Source organism: Zootermopsis nevadensis, unplaced genomic scaffold, assembly GCF_977971745.1.
Source record: "Zootermopsis nevadensis isolate Lab colony 2312 unplaced genomic scaffold, Znev_1.0 Znev_ptg000007l, whole genome shotgun sequence".
NCBI classification, from domain to species: domain Eukaryota; kingdom Metazoa; phylum Arthropoda; class Insecta; order Blattodea; family Termopsidae; genus Zootermopsis; species Zootermopsis nevadensis.
This window is the reverse complement of record NW_028259139.1, coordinates 13,431,145-13,446,405: the sequence shown is the minus strand read 5'-3', so window position 1 is coordinate 13,446,405 and position 15,261 is coordinate 13,431,145. Positions and strand designations below refer to the sequence as shown.

Sequence of the window (15,261 nt, the reverse complement as noted above, 5' to 3'; positions counted from 1 at the left end):
ACGTACCTTAATACAGCACTGCCTGGGACACGAAGTAAACAGTCAGAAATTATTTCTTCTAAAATACTGACCACAACGTAACATGTTCCAACCGAAGACCTTAATTAGATCTGCATTTTGCTTTTACACCGAGCTGGCAGCAGTGGATCAACAGTTTACCAGCCTGGTAGCTAGGGCGCCGTACTGATGTTTGTTTCATGCATAATGGAACAGACGCCCTGCGTGGGAAGTTCTGGAAACTTGTTGCATGAATCGCAACAGGCAGACCGCAGATACACCTTAACACGAAGGATCATCACCGCCACAGAACTAGATTCTGGGCGTTCCAACCTCATATCAATCTTAATATTATCCTTCCACCTCTGTTCCGTACACTGCCCACTGCCTACCTGCGTTTTCATGAGCGTATTGCTTCATTAGCGCCCTCAGATCTCGTACAAGTCGCTCTTCTGTACACAAATTCGCTTTAAGAAAACCGTGCAATGTCGCAAAGGGATGTACTTGCCACCCAGTGACCCCAAGGACGGGTGAGATGGGTTAAACACTGTCCCACCAAATCCATCCTCACAGCTACAAACTATTCAGTTGAAAAAAACTTGGTCAAAGAACTTCAGAACCAACGAAACAACCGACCTGACATCCCTTCAAAGCACTAAACCTCCCGCTTACCTGTGTTCATCTTTGGGGCTGGGAACGAACCTGATGCACTCACGCTTCTGGAAGTTAGCTTCTATCCAGCATCGAGCGGCCTGCAAACAAAAGAGCAGCAATCAGACATCACGACATTACCAAGTTTCATGAAAATCTGCCTCTGGTCCAAACGTTATTCGTAGCGAGGGGGCAAAACATACACGATGTGATTACATAGCATGTTCCTTGGGAAAGTAAGACGCAGCATACACCTGATTAAGCAATTCAGTACCACATAAGCCACAGAAGGCCGAAACCACCTCCTTTCTGATTTCTGCTACAGACAGACCTTCGGAACGCGGCAGATCTTGCCGCTCCCGCGCGATATCAGCATCTCCGGCAGCTGGGCCGTGGCCGTCCCGACTATCGACTGATGTTCCCGCAACATTCTCGAGTCCTAGTTAGCGCCACTAGGACTTCTCCGCGTTCCTGCCCATGATTGACCGTCAGAGACCTGAAGCGCTCTGCCGCCGTCTGTAACGACGCAAACTGAGCCACGGACCGACCTCAACAGCGACATTACCGTTTGAACAGCAAATTTCGCAACGCAAACACATAAAATTTACGGCATGTTGGCAACATGTACATAACACTTCGATGTCAGGGAGCTGTGCAAAAGTGACGATGTTCCTGCGCCTTTATGACGCGCGTTCAAGCTCGGCACAACATGGCGGTGCGTGGTCAGTCTTCACGCCCCAGCCGATATTTAATCAGCATTCAATTGACAGACTGGGAGTTAATACTCTAAGCAGATCACATAATAAACCTAAAGTGAGTAATCCGAAAAGTGTTCCCTTCTGCCCTTTTATTAGCAAACGAATGCCACTGTTTAGTGGTGCTCAGGAGGACCCAGGTTCAAACCTCGGGTCAGACACCACATATCCTGCTGAGGGTTTTTGTGTCTCCCCGGGCCAATGGCAGGACAGTGGGCTTTTTAAAGATAGGCCACGACCACTTATTTTGCATGTCCTCTCCAAATAATCATTCACACACCACCTCATCATTCGATGCAACATAAGTAATTGAAAAGCGTCGTTAAATAGACTAAGAAACAGAAGTAATGTGAATCCGGCAATTTAGGCAACGAAGTTTTTAAACTTAATAGAACAAGTCAAACATCAGTTCGGACCGACTTGAAATACTGGCCATTGTTTCTGTAGGATGAAACAGAAAAAACGAAGCATTAAATGTGAACGTCTGCCGTTTTGGTGAAACTGCCAAGTCGGTGCCATATACAGTCATAAGACACGTCACCGGGCACCGAAGTCTGGCCCAAGTGACGCCACAAATTCCACGCTCATAACGTAATATGCCGCCCCGTCCCGTTTGAAACAACGGCATTTCCAAACAGCCACCATCTGCACACCACGCTAACCGCAAGCTGTTATTATCCTCCGCACATGGTGGTGCCTTCCAAAATTCTGTGTACATTTCTTGTCTCCTCCACTGCTTCTCCACCCTATCCTCGTTACATACTTCGTTAAGCTCCTCAAAACACGTGTAATCTGTTCTCCCCTCAAAGTAACATAAGAAAAACAGGTAAAATTACTGTTCTACACAGGTTATCTTATCTCAGAGAGAGGCATTCTTATGGCACGGCCCCATTGCGTTCGTACTACGAACTGTGTGCTTTCCAGATTTCTGTTGTTCATTCAGGTCTGCCAATTTCGTCCGGTGTCTTCAAATTACGGTCCCGAGTCCAAATCCGACCCGCGGTCACCCGCTTGAGCTGCGTTAAGTTACTGTATTTCAAGGAACTTGTAAACGCGTAATAAACGTTTCACAGTAACAAGATGTGTATATAGCTGCTCGGGGCAGACTACATAAATCACAAAGCACCGAGAGCAGAGCAAACAGAAGCAGCTACAGGACCCGCAACATTAACTGAAGGCTAAAGTAAGTGTTTTCACGCTCCGGCTACCTGGTGGTGCATCTCTCGTCGCCACTTAAAGAAATAATTACAACAAATTATTAGTACAATAACAAACACCTGAAGACGCGAACAGAGCCAACTCCCGAAACGTCCTGTATCTCATACAACAGCCAATGAACACAGTCTTACAAACAGCCTTGTCCCTCTGCATTCTGCCAACATCGTTAATACATCTGAGAAGATCACAATATATCAACATTCATTTCGTCTGTAGTTCATAAGAAGTGTCCGGGTCTTTCTAACGTCGCTGGTGAGTGGTTAGCATTCCCGCTTTGAATTCAGGAGGTCCCAAGTTCAAACCTCGACCTGGATATCGGCTATCCTGTAAAGTTTTTCGTAATTTTCCAGGCAAATGCCAGGATAGTACCTTAAAACAAATGTCACAACAGCTTATTTCCACATCCTTTCCAATCCATTACTCATTAAAAAGTAAAGTTTGTCCCACTATACGCCATGTAGGCGTTTGGGGTGAGTGGAGGTATAGCTCCTCTCTTCCTTGACCGCGGCATTAGATGGGGGTGAGTGGTCAGCATCACGCCCCGGCCGGCTTAACCCCCGGGAAAGGACCCCGGTACCCATTGTAGAGGAGGCTGGGTGGGCCCCAGAGCCGGTCTGGACGCAGAGGCTAGAGGAAAAATCCTCTGCCCCCGTCGGGGATCGAACCCCAGACGTCCAGCCCGTAGCTAGTCACTATACTGACTGAGCTATCCCGGCCCATTAATCATCCAAAAACTCGACGCTATGGCCTGCAATGTGAGCGACTAACACGTCGTTAAATGAAGTACAAATAAATGTATACTTTATATTCTACGGCCTACAGCGCCATCTGTCCTTGGCCTTCGCTGGTACTACTTTGGATGAACCAACGTGTCACGAGTTCTCATGCTTGCACTTTCTTAATTTGTGATGGCACAAACACGCAATTATTCCTGTAGCGTTAAATGAATTTGTAACATTTAATTCGTTTCTAACAGTACAGTAATCGTCCGCTGGAGAAGTTAGAAAGGGTGGAAGGATTCCACAAGATGCATGGCAAGAAATAAAACAGCCCGTGCGCAAAGCAGAACTCCCCACGAACTAAGATATTACTTAATAAAAACATTCCCTGTAGACAAATAAATATCGGTAAAGAAGATCTTAACACGATTCGACGATGTCACTCGTTCAAAAACATCAACTGAGCAGACAAATCGTATGTGACTGTACACAAAAATTACAGCGCAGTGGCTCAGGAGAGGGTTGAACAGCGGAATTTTGTGAACATGGTAATAAACTTACGAATCTGACAGAAGAAGTGAAATTTATTGTCCAGCTGAGAAACAACCAGCTTTAAAGGGCAGATTCTGTGTCATTGAGTAACCATGCGTGTTTGTTTCCCATAATTCTTCACGCTTTGGTTTTTATTATAATTTTGTTTTTGTTCTTCCAAAATAAATACTTTCAAGACATCAACACCCCCTTTCCGAATCCTCACCTGTTCAAAACTCACATGACAGAACTTCAGAAGAATAAAAAAACTACAGGGCAGTGGGTGAAGTCCGAATGAGCAAGAGGCTCTGTCTCAATCTGCAGAACGAGCAGTGAAACTGTGAGACAGACTCTGAAAGCGTTACTCTCTTTTCCAGCCAAACTGCAAACAAATTCCACGATCCAAAAACCACTCGTTAAGCTTTGCCGTCTGCATTTTTAAAATTCTAAATCAATTACACTTTATTAGATCTCCTTTGCGTTTGCAAGAGATGCTAACCGACACATATTGAGTTCAAGTGACGTATCAGGCACTCTCAACAACTCAAATCGTACCCAGGTTAAGAACAAGAAGTTAAATGGTGGCCTCCATGAATGTTCATCAAGGCAAACAACAGATGGCTGTTTTCCTATTATTCCATAAAGCATGTTTTATGCAATTTGCGTAATTTACGTCTCATTTAAGATTTCATCACATGTGCAAGCATAATTTCTGGCATACAGCCTATATGAGGCTTCCAGAACTCGCCCCGTTACACATTCACCTCGAAGATGGCTACTACAGTGTTTGCCGAAACGTTGTTTTTTTTTCCCCAACATTCGACGCGGCCCACACCCAAAAGCCGAAGTTACACACTGAACTCCAACCGCGAAATCCCAAAGATAAGAACCTACTGTAAATTAAATTTACAATTACAGTGTCCGAGAATCCGTGCAGAACATTTCCGGACACCGGAGTGTTATCGATCTGCAGCGACTTACGAAGACCGGCAGACAGCTTGGCTACTCCACGCTGAGTGGGAAAGCTTTCTTCGCATCATTACCCACCACCCACTCAAGTGGATACGAAGCAAGAATATAAACAAATGCAAAGGGTAAAGTAATCCCTTAGGCCAACCACCAGCCCTTGACGGCGTGTGGAGAGCGGTGGCATTGCTTCAAGTATTCTGCGCTCAGCATCAGATCGAACACGGTCGTCAGCTTCACGCTGCGTCCACTTCAGCTTTGGAGAAAGAACCTCCGATGCCCACTGGACCTGAGGAGGGGTCAGGACACTGTGGTACCGAGAAATATTCTAACCCGTGCCAGAATTCGAAAGACGCTCATCCGGTTACATTACTGACCACTGGCGCTCAGGGGGACAATGGTCTAAATCAGGGGTGGCCAACCCGCGGGCCGCATGTGGCCCGCCTTGAACATTTTTCCGGCCCGCGAGATTCACCACACTTTTACAAAATATATTTATATTTAATTTTTAGTGCTATATATTTCTTTACAATGTACGCTTAGTATCATTATTATTATATTATCTATGTTTACACTATGTTTTTTCACTCCAAAAAAATGTCTATAGTGTATCTAAATCTAATATGGGGATATATAATTTTATATGTGGCCCGCGGAGTTATGATGCATTTCCAAAGTGGCCCGAAAGATCATTTTGGTTGGCCCAACCTGGTCTAAATCAAATACAAAAATTTGTTCCAGTAAACATTTTTATTCACCCACACAATTTCATATCTAGAATGCTATAAAAACTGATACAAAGTACCATTTACCTTGTGAGCACGTAAAACGTGTGCGTACTGTCAGGTTCTGCGTCCGTCCGCCCGCAGACTTCATCTCAAAAAACATATTTCGATCAAATAACAAAAAGCCATGAAAGATGTTCAACTTACCACTTTCTTGACTACTGGGGATCTTTTGGGCTTCATTTCTCCCCGTCTCTCTGGACCCGAACACTGTTGTAGGAGGACTTCCCAGGAAATCGGATATCATCGTTCAAACTACAGATGCAACAAACTTCTTCTTGACCTAAATGAAGAAATAAGGTAAGTTCGCTATTCAGGGGAGTTGTAAAAACTGCAGCGTTGTTCATAAAAATACGAAGCATCCGACAATCCGTCGATGTTGGTCTTCTGAGTTGTGGACTTGTAGATAGATACTGAAGTTTCGGAGGAACACACTGTCTTCATTTTCGGGGCTGAAGAAGGCTGACAATATGTTCTACGAAACGTTCATATCTATCTGCAACTACACACGGCATTAAACCCACAAACCAAAAGAACAACTTCGACACCTTTACCGCCGCGAAAACCGCAGTCATCAACACTGTAGTAGTAGTAGTAGTAGTAGTCTGCTCGTTTCTCCGGAAAGAAGATTTTCCTGCACGAGTTCCTCGCCATTACACAACTCCCCACTTGAACACTTACTGCGGGAAAACTTAGTCGCCCCATCGGCAGACCGCAGGCTGAAACCGACCGCGACGTTTCCGTGTCTCCTCAGTAAATTTCGCCTTACTCGATAGCACCGATACTTGGTGGAGAATCATTCCAAATGAATCGGCAGCATCATCAAACAAACACAACAAGCAAGAGACTCGTGCTCCTTGCATAATGAAAAACTTGTATCAGAGGTAAAATCTGCCATCTAAATAATATTTAAAAATTCAGCCCGTACCACAAAGAAAACACAACCCTTCGCCATTGCGAAGATTAATTCGTTAATGCTGATATTCACAGTGACAATCATACACACAAATACAAAATGAAGTGTGGGTTTTAAAGGGTTCAACGGTTATAATTAGTGCACGTGTGTAAAATTCTTATCTTTGTGAATTTTTACTTTTTAAGTTGTAAATACGTGAAAATTGGCCTGGGTGTTTTCAACAGGATTTTGAAAATAGGCTTCGGGGTTAAAAGGGTTAAGCGCGGTCTATTGCGACCGTGGGTTCGAACCCACCTCAAGCACGGATGCATGACGTGTCTTTGCGTCCTGCTGTCCGACGTATGGGGAGAAGCCTTTTCGACGACGGACCCCCCCCCCCCCCTCCTCGAAGTCCAACCAATTCAAAAAAGAATAATTTAGTAAGTTATTTTTTAATTGCAACCGGCTACAAGAACCTGATCCCCCAAAACTGAATGATTACTTGACTATTTAATTATACAACTACCTTTTGCTGTTGGTTTACAATAAATTCGTTACGTATATAATCTGAATTCTAAAATGCTCTATTCAGTACAAATGATACTAAACGTAAGATAATTAGCTATACCATAAAGTCAAAAGTAACATTTTGCATTGAAATTATATTCTTAAAAATTGTGGAACAAAATCCTGTAACACTGAATCGGTTCTGTTTCGATGTGAAGACTCCACAGCGACATCTTCGGACGATTAACACGATCGAACGTTCGGCACGCCTGTGTCGGTGTACTCCCGAAATGTTGCCAACACCTAAACCCAAAGCGACATTAGACAAAACTAAACTGCAACATACGGACCGCCACTGCAAAAACCTTCAACAAATGGTATCAAATGACTGGCGCGTCACGAATTTCACATTCCGTCGACCTTGGCTGGTTGATAAGCGAAAAGTAGGCCTGCTGGTGCGAACCAGGTGTGCGGCAGTATAACATTCCCAAACGATATTTGCCCTCCCCACAAAACTGAACAAGCTGAACAATTTACAATGAATTGCCAAATTTTAAAATAAGCATCTGCAGGAAATGCCAATTATAATAGGGCAGATACGGTTAATTTTTATACATGAAAATCAAAATGAGTGATGATCTGTAAACAATTACCAGCAAATAACTTATAAATTCACGACACAGTTTGATGCTTTTCGTAACAGCAAATTATTTGTAATAAAATCGGAACATTCAACATGACAAATACGAAGTTAACGACAAACAAGATCCCAGGTCACTTTAATTAAGTTCAAATTTTCAGCATGTAATTCTCCAAGGGACATTTTAATATTAACTTCCGATAATAGGAGAGGTGAGACGTGTGTAGAAATCTTCTGACCATACGCCAGACGGGAAGAAACTACAGGAGAGGCATTACGTATGCACGGGAAAACAAAATTAAAATGGGTCTTGCGGGAATAGCGGCTGAAGATGTGGGCTGGATTCATCTGGCTGTGGGCAGGGTCTAATGGCGGGCTCCTATGAACACCTGTTCCATAAGAGACGAATTTACGGACTAGCTATTCGACAAACGTGTTTTCGAAAATAACTATCCCATGTAGCTGTATAGTCCTCGGTCGTCCTAGAGGTTTCTTTGTCTCCCCCAGCCCCCAATTCAATCCACCACCAAACGATCGTATGTGAAAGGTACAATTTATTAACTCAGGACATTGTTCATGGAGGTTCACTACCGAGCTCACAACGACCCGCCACGTCCCTAACCTAAAAGATTCCAGTCCGCAACATTCTAACCTATTTCCTTAAGTTTATTAGAATACATCCATGTCTGGGTATTCTGAGTGGTCTCTTTCTTTGACGCTTTGCAAAGAAAAGTGTCATATTTCTCATCTCCCCCATGCGTACTAAATTTTCACTGATCATCCTAACAGTATTTGGTGAAAAGTACAAATTTGTGAATAAGAAAACGTACTTAGATTTCTCTGCATATTTCCAGACCACTTTCTTTCCTCGCGTTTAATAGAGTTACCATCTTTATTTTTCTTTACAAGAAGTTATATTTCCTACTAATAAATTACTATCAGCACAGACCAGAAGTTGATTTGTCCCAGTCAATTACGATTCCTATTTTTGCACCATCCTCGTGTACGGCCTACACTTGTTCTACGTTATTACGTACTCTTGTCTTATTATTCACAGTAGTTTGTATCACTTCTGCAGTGATGTCACTTCCTTCCAAGGCCAACTGCATTACCTACCATTCCGAATTATAACAGGACATTCATGCACTGATCCTGCCCGACCGGTAACCTTTCTTACGGAAAATTCATCCTATCCACATACACATGCCTTCTGTGTACTGCACAACTTTTTCGTGAGATTGTAGGTTCTGACGGCAGCGAGTATGAAGGGGGACGTCTTTTGGGATGTGGCGCCGTGTAATCTGGGCGCAGAAAGCACCTCTGAAACGTCGGTAAACTTCTACCAGTCAACACGGCGCAACATCTCAGAACACCGTAATCTTCGTACTTTAACAAAAGCTCACGTTGCATATAGTAATTTCACTAAAAGCTGTGAAACTAAACGCTTACCTTGCGTTTCACAAAGGCAGGCTACAATTTCTTATACAAACTGTATCTTCTTGTTAGACACATTGTCTTCCTGCACATGAACACTCATTCGTATTTTCAAACAACCGGATTGCCACACACCACCACTTTACATCACGTCGGCCTTGCGACGACTGACGCAAAAGAGAGTTGAACTTCGATTAATCGATACCTGGCATGAGACTATCGACAACATCGTCGACTTAATTTTCCACATGGCTGTTGATTTGGTTTTTCGGAGCAATACATAGATATCTATCAGATGTAAGTACAACTTCTTCTTGTCAGTTAAATGCATTACACGTGTAATTTGCACAAACAAGTCGATCATTTCTACATCATCCACGTTTATCTGTAATTTATACCAATTATTACATAATGTTCTTCCTTGTAAGAGCTCAGCATAATTATTTAACACGAACCACTCAAACAACGTAATTATTGAATACCAGTTTCTCTAAAAGTCGACATTTGTACATAATAACAATTCACATTAATAGAAAATAATTATTCATTAGGACTGGGATCGGGAATAGAGCTAGCTACATATCGTAGCTCAGCAGTGTGTGTGTGCCCGCCATCTATCAGCAGACGCGTGAACGAAATGCGTAAATGCTTCATCTTACTACTGGAATGCGCAGAGTTCTTGTATAATAATGACAGTCGCTCAGCTGGTGAAGATACTAGTCTTTTGTGCAAAAAATTGTAATTAGTCTGCCGAAGGAATGTGCGCCAAGGAAAATACTTTCAACAAACTGTTGTTCTTCTAAATTTTTGGGACTTCTCAATTTTGTTATTTGGAAGGCGTCGGTAGAAAGATACCGAAATATTTTTTCAAAATTCGACACAGTGATCTGGATTTTATTTTCAGCGCACACTGTACTATCCAAACGGAAATAGAAGCTAGAAAAATAAAAACCAATCTAAGCAATTTGGGAAACTGAAAGTTTGATATGCAGTTCCCCAGAATATTAATCAAACTTTACCTAAGAATTATGTGGTATTTAATATCGGCAGAAATGTAGACAAGTATTTCTGTGAATTCACTATTGACTAACGACGAATTTTCGTTTGCATATTTCGTCGTTATTCCAATGTAATATATTTTGTTTTAAATTATTGTTTATTGAACTATTTCTGCTTCTATTTCAATGTTACGTGTGAGGTAGATCGCTTAGAATCACTTGGTTCAGTTTACATTTATTTTGTGGAAGAACCCCGTTCTGCAATGTGCCTAACAGTTAAGGCTGACGATGTGTGGTGTTGAACAATGGGCCGACAACCTGGGGCCCGCCGGGCACAATATTTCTCGAAACTTTTGTATCAGATCCGTCACGATTTAGGAATTAGCCAAATTTAACAAAATAATTCGAAAATTATAGTCGTATTAATAACCCAAGTTTAATCAAATTAACAATGACTTGAAATCAAAACTGAAAGATACTAAACGTCTTTGCATTCAACTCAGTTGTATGGATAAATACAGCTATTATCCCTTTTTAAGAAAACAGCTGCTCATAATAAGTTGAAGAAGTACAGTTTCACTTATTAGCATTTCTCAGCGCTCAAAGCAGCTGCGGTGATGAAAATGTTTTCGACTACTGATATAAACAATGGTCATACACAAACAAAATTGTTTAAACAAAAACATATTGCACTCTAGAGGTCTAATTATCATACTGTAACAATTTCATCAACTGTAATTTCCAATAAGCACTATAGTAACATAATGCATACAGAAATGTGAATCATATAACCCATACCAATTATGAATTTAACGCGTTTTACAGATTTTTGTTGGGATGTCAGTCACGAAGGAAGCTAAGCTCATATTACGGAAGGATATTAAGAAGATAATCGCTCTGATTACGCCAGAACAGAAGAAGTATCAGTCCGATTTGGTTACTGAGCGGGTATCGGAACTGCAGCCTACTATACTTGGAAAGCACAGAGACTTTAGTTACAGTAAATCGTTACCATGGCTACAGACTCTTGTGTACTGTAGTTTGTACCTGGTGTAAACTGTTCCCTTAAACTGTGACTAGATGACACGACTTATATATCAATTCTTGAGTTGTCCAGAGCAGAAGTAGGCGGTTTCTTAACGAGATATCTCGTCCAAAGTACTGAAAGCGTTGTCTGATGAGATTATGCCACCTTCTGCTCGTTCAACTGGACCTGAGAGCAGTGAATTATTTTCATTACGATTCTCTGTTGTTTCAGTTCCTCGCAAGGCCTGAGTACCATAAAAGTCGAAGGATTTCTGTTTTTATCAGCATGGACGACGAGATTCAGACAGATAAAATTATACAAAACATTTTTCTGTCCGGAAAATCTTGCTTCATCCCAAGGTACGAACATGGCATTTGAGGGCATAACACGCCATGTCATTTGATGAACCACGTCAATCGCTATGTGCCTCGAAAATTCAGTTGTAAGATTCTGTTTAAAAAAAATTGTTCGAAATTCTTTCATTAGGATTTACTCAGTTCAGACCACTAGAAATCGCGAGATATATAAGCGAATGGGACAAACACGCTCTTTCACATGCCCCGACAGAAAAGATCCAGAGAAAACACACGCAAATTTAAGGATGGTCATGGTTTAGAGCAGCGTTTCTCAACCTATGGAAATGTTGGGTGGTACGCGAACTAAGTAAGAAAATAAAAAGATAATATTAACATAAATAAGTTTTCCTTAAACGCATTTGGTTAGTGGTACATTTAATGTGTTAAATTAGAATTAGTGGTACGCCAGCGAAAAGGGGTGAGAACCCCTGGTTTAGAGGCCTACTGCATTAGAAGCGAGCGCCTTATCCAAAGTGTGAACTTGTGTTCAGGTACGCAGATGACAGCCGTGCGATGGACATGGTGAGATTGAATTCCATTCAGGACCTGGATAGCTTGCCGACAACCAAGTGGAGCATCAGGCAACCAGCGGAGTCCGAAGAGAGAGAAAATGCTTTGGAAACAGGTTATATATAAGCGAATGTTCATGAAAAAAATTATAGATCGAATTTCCTTTCCCGAATATAACAATCAAGCAGAAACTTGTAAGCCGGGATTCCCGGTCATATGACGCCCGACGGTGTCAAAATGATTACGAAAGGAGTAAGAACGAGGTCACAGTAACATGAATCATTTGCCAGGGTGGATCATGTGACAGCAGTGAGGTGTCGGTTACAGTCTGAGCAATACACAAGGAAAGTAAGCTACGCAGAAAGTAGCTTATTTGTGAGATAGATGCAAACCACGTGTCTTCTTCTTCACCAATTCAAGGATTAGACTGATAACCTGTTCCGAAACCACATGTTACGACCTAATTAACTAGGACCTATTGTCTGGTTGCAGGGGGGTTGGATCTCATTCTGGTGCCAGGGCTCGCCTTCACAGTAGCAGGCCACAGGTTGGGACGGGGCAGGGGCTACTACGACACATTCCTCGCCAAATGTCGGACAACCCAGGGCTCTGCGCCCCTCACTGTGGGACTGGCCTTCAGCCAGCAGATGGTGGCTTCCGTCCCCACGGATGAGAACGACATCTGCTTGGATAAGGTGCTCCACGGCTGACGGGTTCCAGACGACGGCTGAATGACCATTCCGCTGTGTTCGTCGGTCTCGGTGCCACAGTGGAGCCACCAGAACAGTGAAACTGTTGACCCTAGAGTTTCAGCAAACCAAGTTCGACTCTTTCTACTCTGTTTAAGCGATCGGCGGTGATGGAACTGAGGAACGAGAAGGCACCGGCTGGGATTCGAACTGGGTGCAACGCAGTATAACAAGAAGGATTGCAAAGACAGGGCGGTAAATTGTGACTTGTTTTGTGGAAATAAATTTTGTTATAATTTACTTGTTTACAATTCTTTCACACATTCCAGTACATTAAATAAAACACTGCGAGTTGTGTTCTCCATTCACTCGTGCAAATTTCTCATTGTGAATGACTTCGTAACCACGCGCGCTGAGTGAAACAGCACATAGCAGCTAAACAAAAGTTGTTGAAATTATCAGGCTTGGGTAATGAATCGGCGACAAACACGTACACACAGAAATGCGGCTCAAAGTATAACTGTCATACCGCAAAGGGTCGTCGCTCACATCGAAAGTCTACTGACATATTCTTTGTTCATTCGTCATTGCCAAACCAAATTCCGTGGAAACTCAGGGTTCTCTCCACCTTCTAGTTTCAATATTAGCACCAGCACAGAAACGAATTTCGTTTTGAATCACAAATTCGAAATTTTAATCTATCCAGAAGTACACTCCTGAAGCAAAATAAAAATATGTTATTTGCACATGAATGATCGCACAATTGAGAGCTGTTCTGAACTGTCGATGCAGTACAGCCCGTGAATTATAAATTTAAAGTACGCTACGAGCTGGACGACTGGGGATCGATTCCCAGTCGAGGCACCGCTCTATCTTTTTGTCACCGCATTCAGCCTAGCTGTGGGGCGTGACGCTCCATCTAGTGCCGAAATTAAGAATGTGTTTTCACTTGCACGCCCCATGCGTCAAAAAATACGAACGACTCAAATGTTTCATGAAATATTAATTTCGAATGTTCTTTAAGATGGCTATTTTACGGGACAAAAACTACGATTATTTGTTGCTACTACTCAATGATGTATTTATTGGCTTCCCTACGAAGGCCGACGTGGTTTTAACAGTGTTCCCTGCAGCGAGAAGCACTCGTTGCTGTCTGCTTCCTGGACTGTGGAAAAAGAATCCTGAATGTACCGTCATGCAAAATTTGATGACTGGCCGATCAATTTCCCTCATTACAGTATTTGAGGCTATGGGTCTGAGAGTAGTCAGCTTCAAGACCCAGTGCGAACAGGAATTGTTATGTGCTGTTCCATTCTTGACAACTCACAATGCAGAATGAACTGTTTATAATAAATTAATAAATAATAACACCTTCCAGAAAAAGTTTGCCTTTGGGGTCGAGTTGCACGCACACTGTAACATTGGATGTACATTTTATTTATCTTAACAAAACCTTGTAGCTAGGATCGCTTTGTGTGTGACGCAATAATGAACAGCTCTGCAACTTGAAACGTGACGTCTGGCACGAAGTAACAATGCCGTCTACCTCTTGCCAAGTACTGGGCCACTCGAACTGCTCTGTTCGTTGTCGTGTGAAGCAAAATCCCCTGTTGCTTCACACTAGAAGGAGCTGCCACCAAGAACGCAGTTATTTCATGAATTAATTTTCTTTTATGACTCGTAAAATACTCAATGAGAGATTTACATAAATATCTGGTACATCGATAAATACTTACCTTTTCATAACTACATAAAACATTTTAAAATGTCAGCCACAACTCTCTACCGGCCAGAACACGGCGAAGTCAGTTTTCGGTACTTTACATCTGCAGCTACAGTTTCTGAGTATGTTCTGAGGCCGCAATTTTCTGCCTCAAGAAAGCGGCTTAGAGCCACGTGTTAATGACACAGAAACAGAAATCACGACACCAACCTCGCCTTGTACTCCTCACGCCTGCCTAAATCAGTCCTGCGACCTACAGCTTCTTGCTGTCCGTCGTCTTTCTTACTTCCTCGGGCGAAACCTGATTACACTGCAAATACCGGACAATAACATTCAACTAAAGAGAACTGGGGAAAGTATTTCTATTTCCCATGTAAAATGACGAAACTGCTAAAAGTGCCGTGTACCGGTAGCGTAGTTCACATCAGATGGGGCCGAACACCCTCTTGCCCCGGGTAAGTAGCATACTGACCACCATGACAGACATGAGGAAGAACACGAGACCGAGGAGTGACGTCACCACCCGGCACCAGCAGCGCCTCCGCTTGGCCGCCTTTATCCTCACCATCAGCTGCTCGGCGCGATGCATGTCCAGCGTGAAGTCGAGCCTCCCGGGGGACGGCTGCACAAACAAACAAATCATGTACTGACCCCGACATGCTAATGCATTGCGTAACGCGCAACAGATATGCCGGCCAGAGACATCTGCCCACAAGTGTCGAAACATTCACTTTCTACAGCTGTATAATAAGATGATATTTTTAACCCGTTGACAGTGTGGAATCTAGTCAGGTTCGCGACTGTCCTACTGAAGACTGACAGAGATGCGTCTCCGAAGCATAAGCCTTAGATAAACAGGA

The 15,261-nt window shown here is 42.8% G+C and overlaps 3 protein-coding genes across 10 annotated transcripts in view; 1 reads left to right on the top strand and 2 right to left on the bottom strand.

Annotated features, from left to right (window-relative positions):
* Positions 1–9,262, bottom strand: part of Trpm (transient receptor potential cation channel, subfamily M) — a 38,295-nt gene extending 29,033 nt beyond the window's left edge. The window contains exons 1-3 of one of the 4 annotated variants that reach the window (XM_022063776.2): positions 9,114–9,262; positions 5,770–5,905; positions 670–749 (exon numbers count right to left, since the gene is read on the bottom strand). In XM_022063776.2, coding sequence (XP_021919468.1) covers positions 670–749; positions 5,770–5,805 — 116 coding nt within the window. In that variant the 5' untranslated portion in view covers positions 5,806–5,905; positions 9,114–9,262. Of the gene's footprint in view, positions 1–669; positions 750–5,769; positions 5,906–7,145; positions 7,171–8,600; positions 8,626–9,113 lie in introns of those variants that run through there. The other 3 variants (XM_087344341.1, XM_087344338.1, XM_087344340.1) reach the window with 3 other exon arrangements.
* Positions 9,263–9,283: 21 nt separating this feature from the next.
* On the top strand, positions 9,284–12,978 carry LOC110829741 (5-formyltetrahydrofolate cyclo-ligase). 2 transcript variants are annotated; one of them, XM_022063777.2, is made up of 5 exons: positions 9,284–9,395; positions 10,922–11,044; positions 11,355–11,482; positions 11,971–12,104; positions 12,482–12,978. In XM_022063777.2, exons 2-5 carry the CDS (start codon positions 10,934–10,936, stop codon positions 12,697–12,699), a joined length of 591 nt encoding a protein of 196 aa, XP_021919469.1. In that variant the 5' UTR covers positions 9,284–9,395; positions 10,922–10,933; the 3' UTR covers positions 12,700–12,978. The 2 variants fall into 2 exon arrangements, with proteins under 2 accessions (XP_021919469.1, XP_087200468.1); XM_087344342.1 differs by lacking the exon at positions 10,922–11,044 and having other exon boundaries at positions 9,309–9,395.
* Positions 12,946–15,261, bottom strand: part of LOC110829751 (uncharacterized) — a 30,628-nt gene continuing 28,312 nt past the window's right edge. For 3 of the 4 annotated variants that reach the window (XM_022063799.2, XM_022063797.2, XM_022063800.2), the window contains exon 4: positions 12,946–15,023. In XM_022063799.2, coding sequence (XP_021919491.2) covers positions 14,826–15,023 — 198 coding nt within the window. In that variant the 3' untranslated portion in view covers positions 12,946–14,825. The remainder of the gene's footprint in view (positions 15,024–15,261) is intronic. The other variant, XR_015533942.1, reaches the window with a different exon arrangement.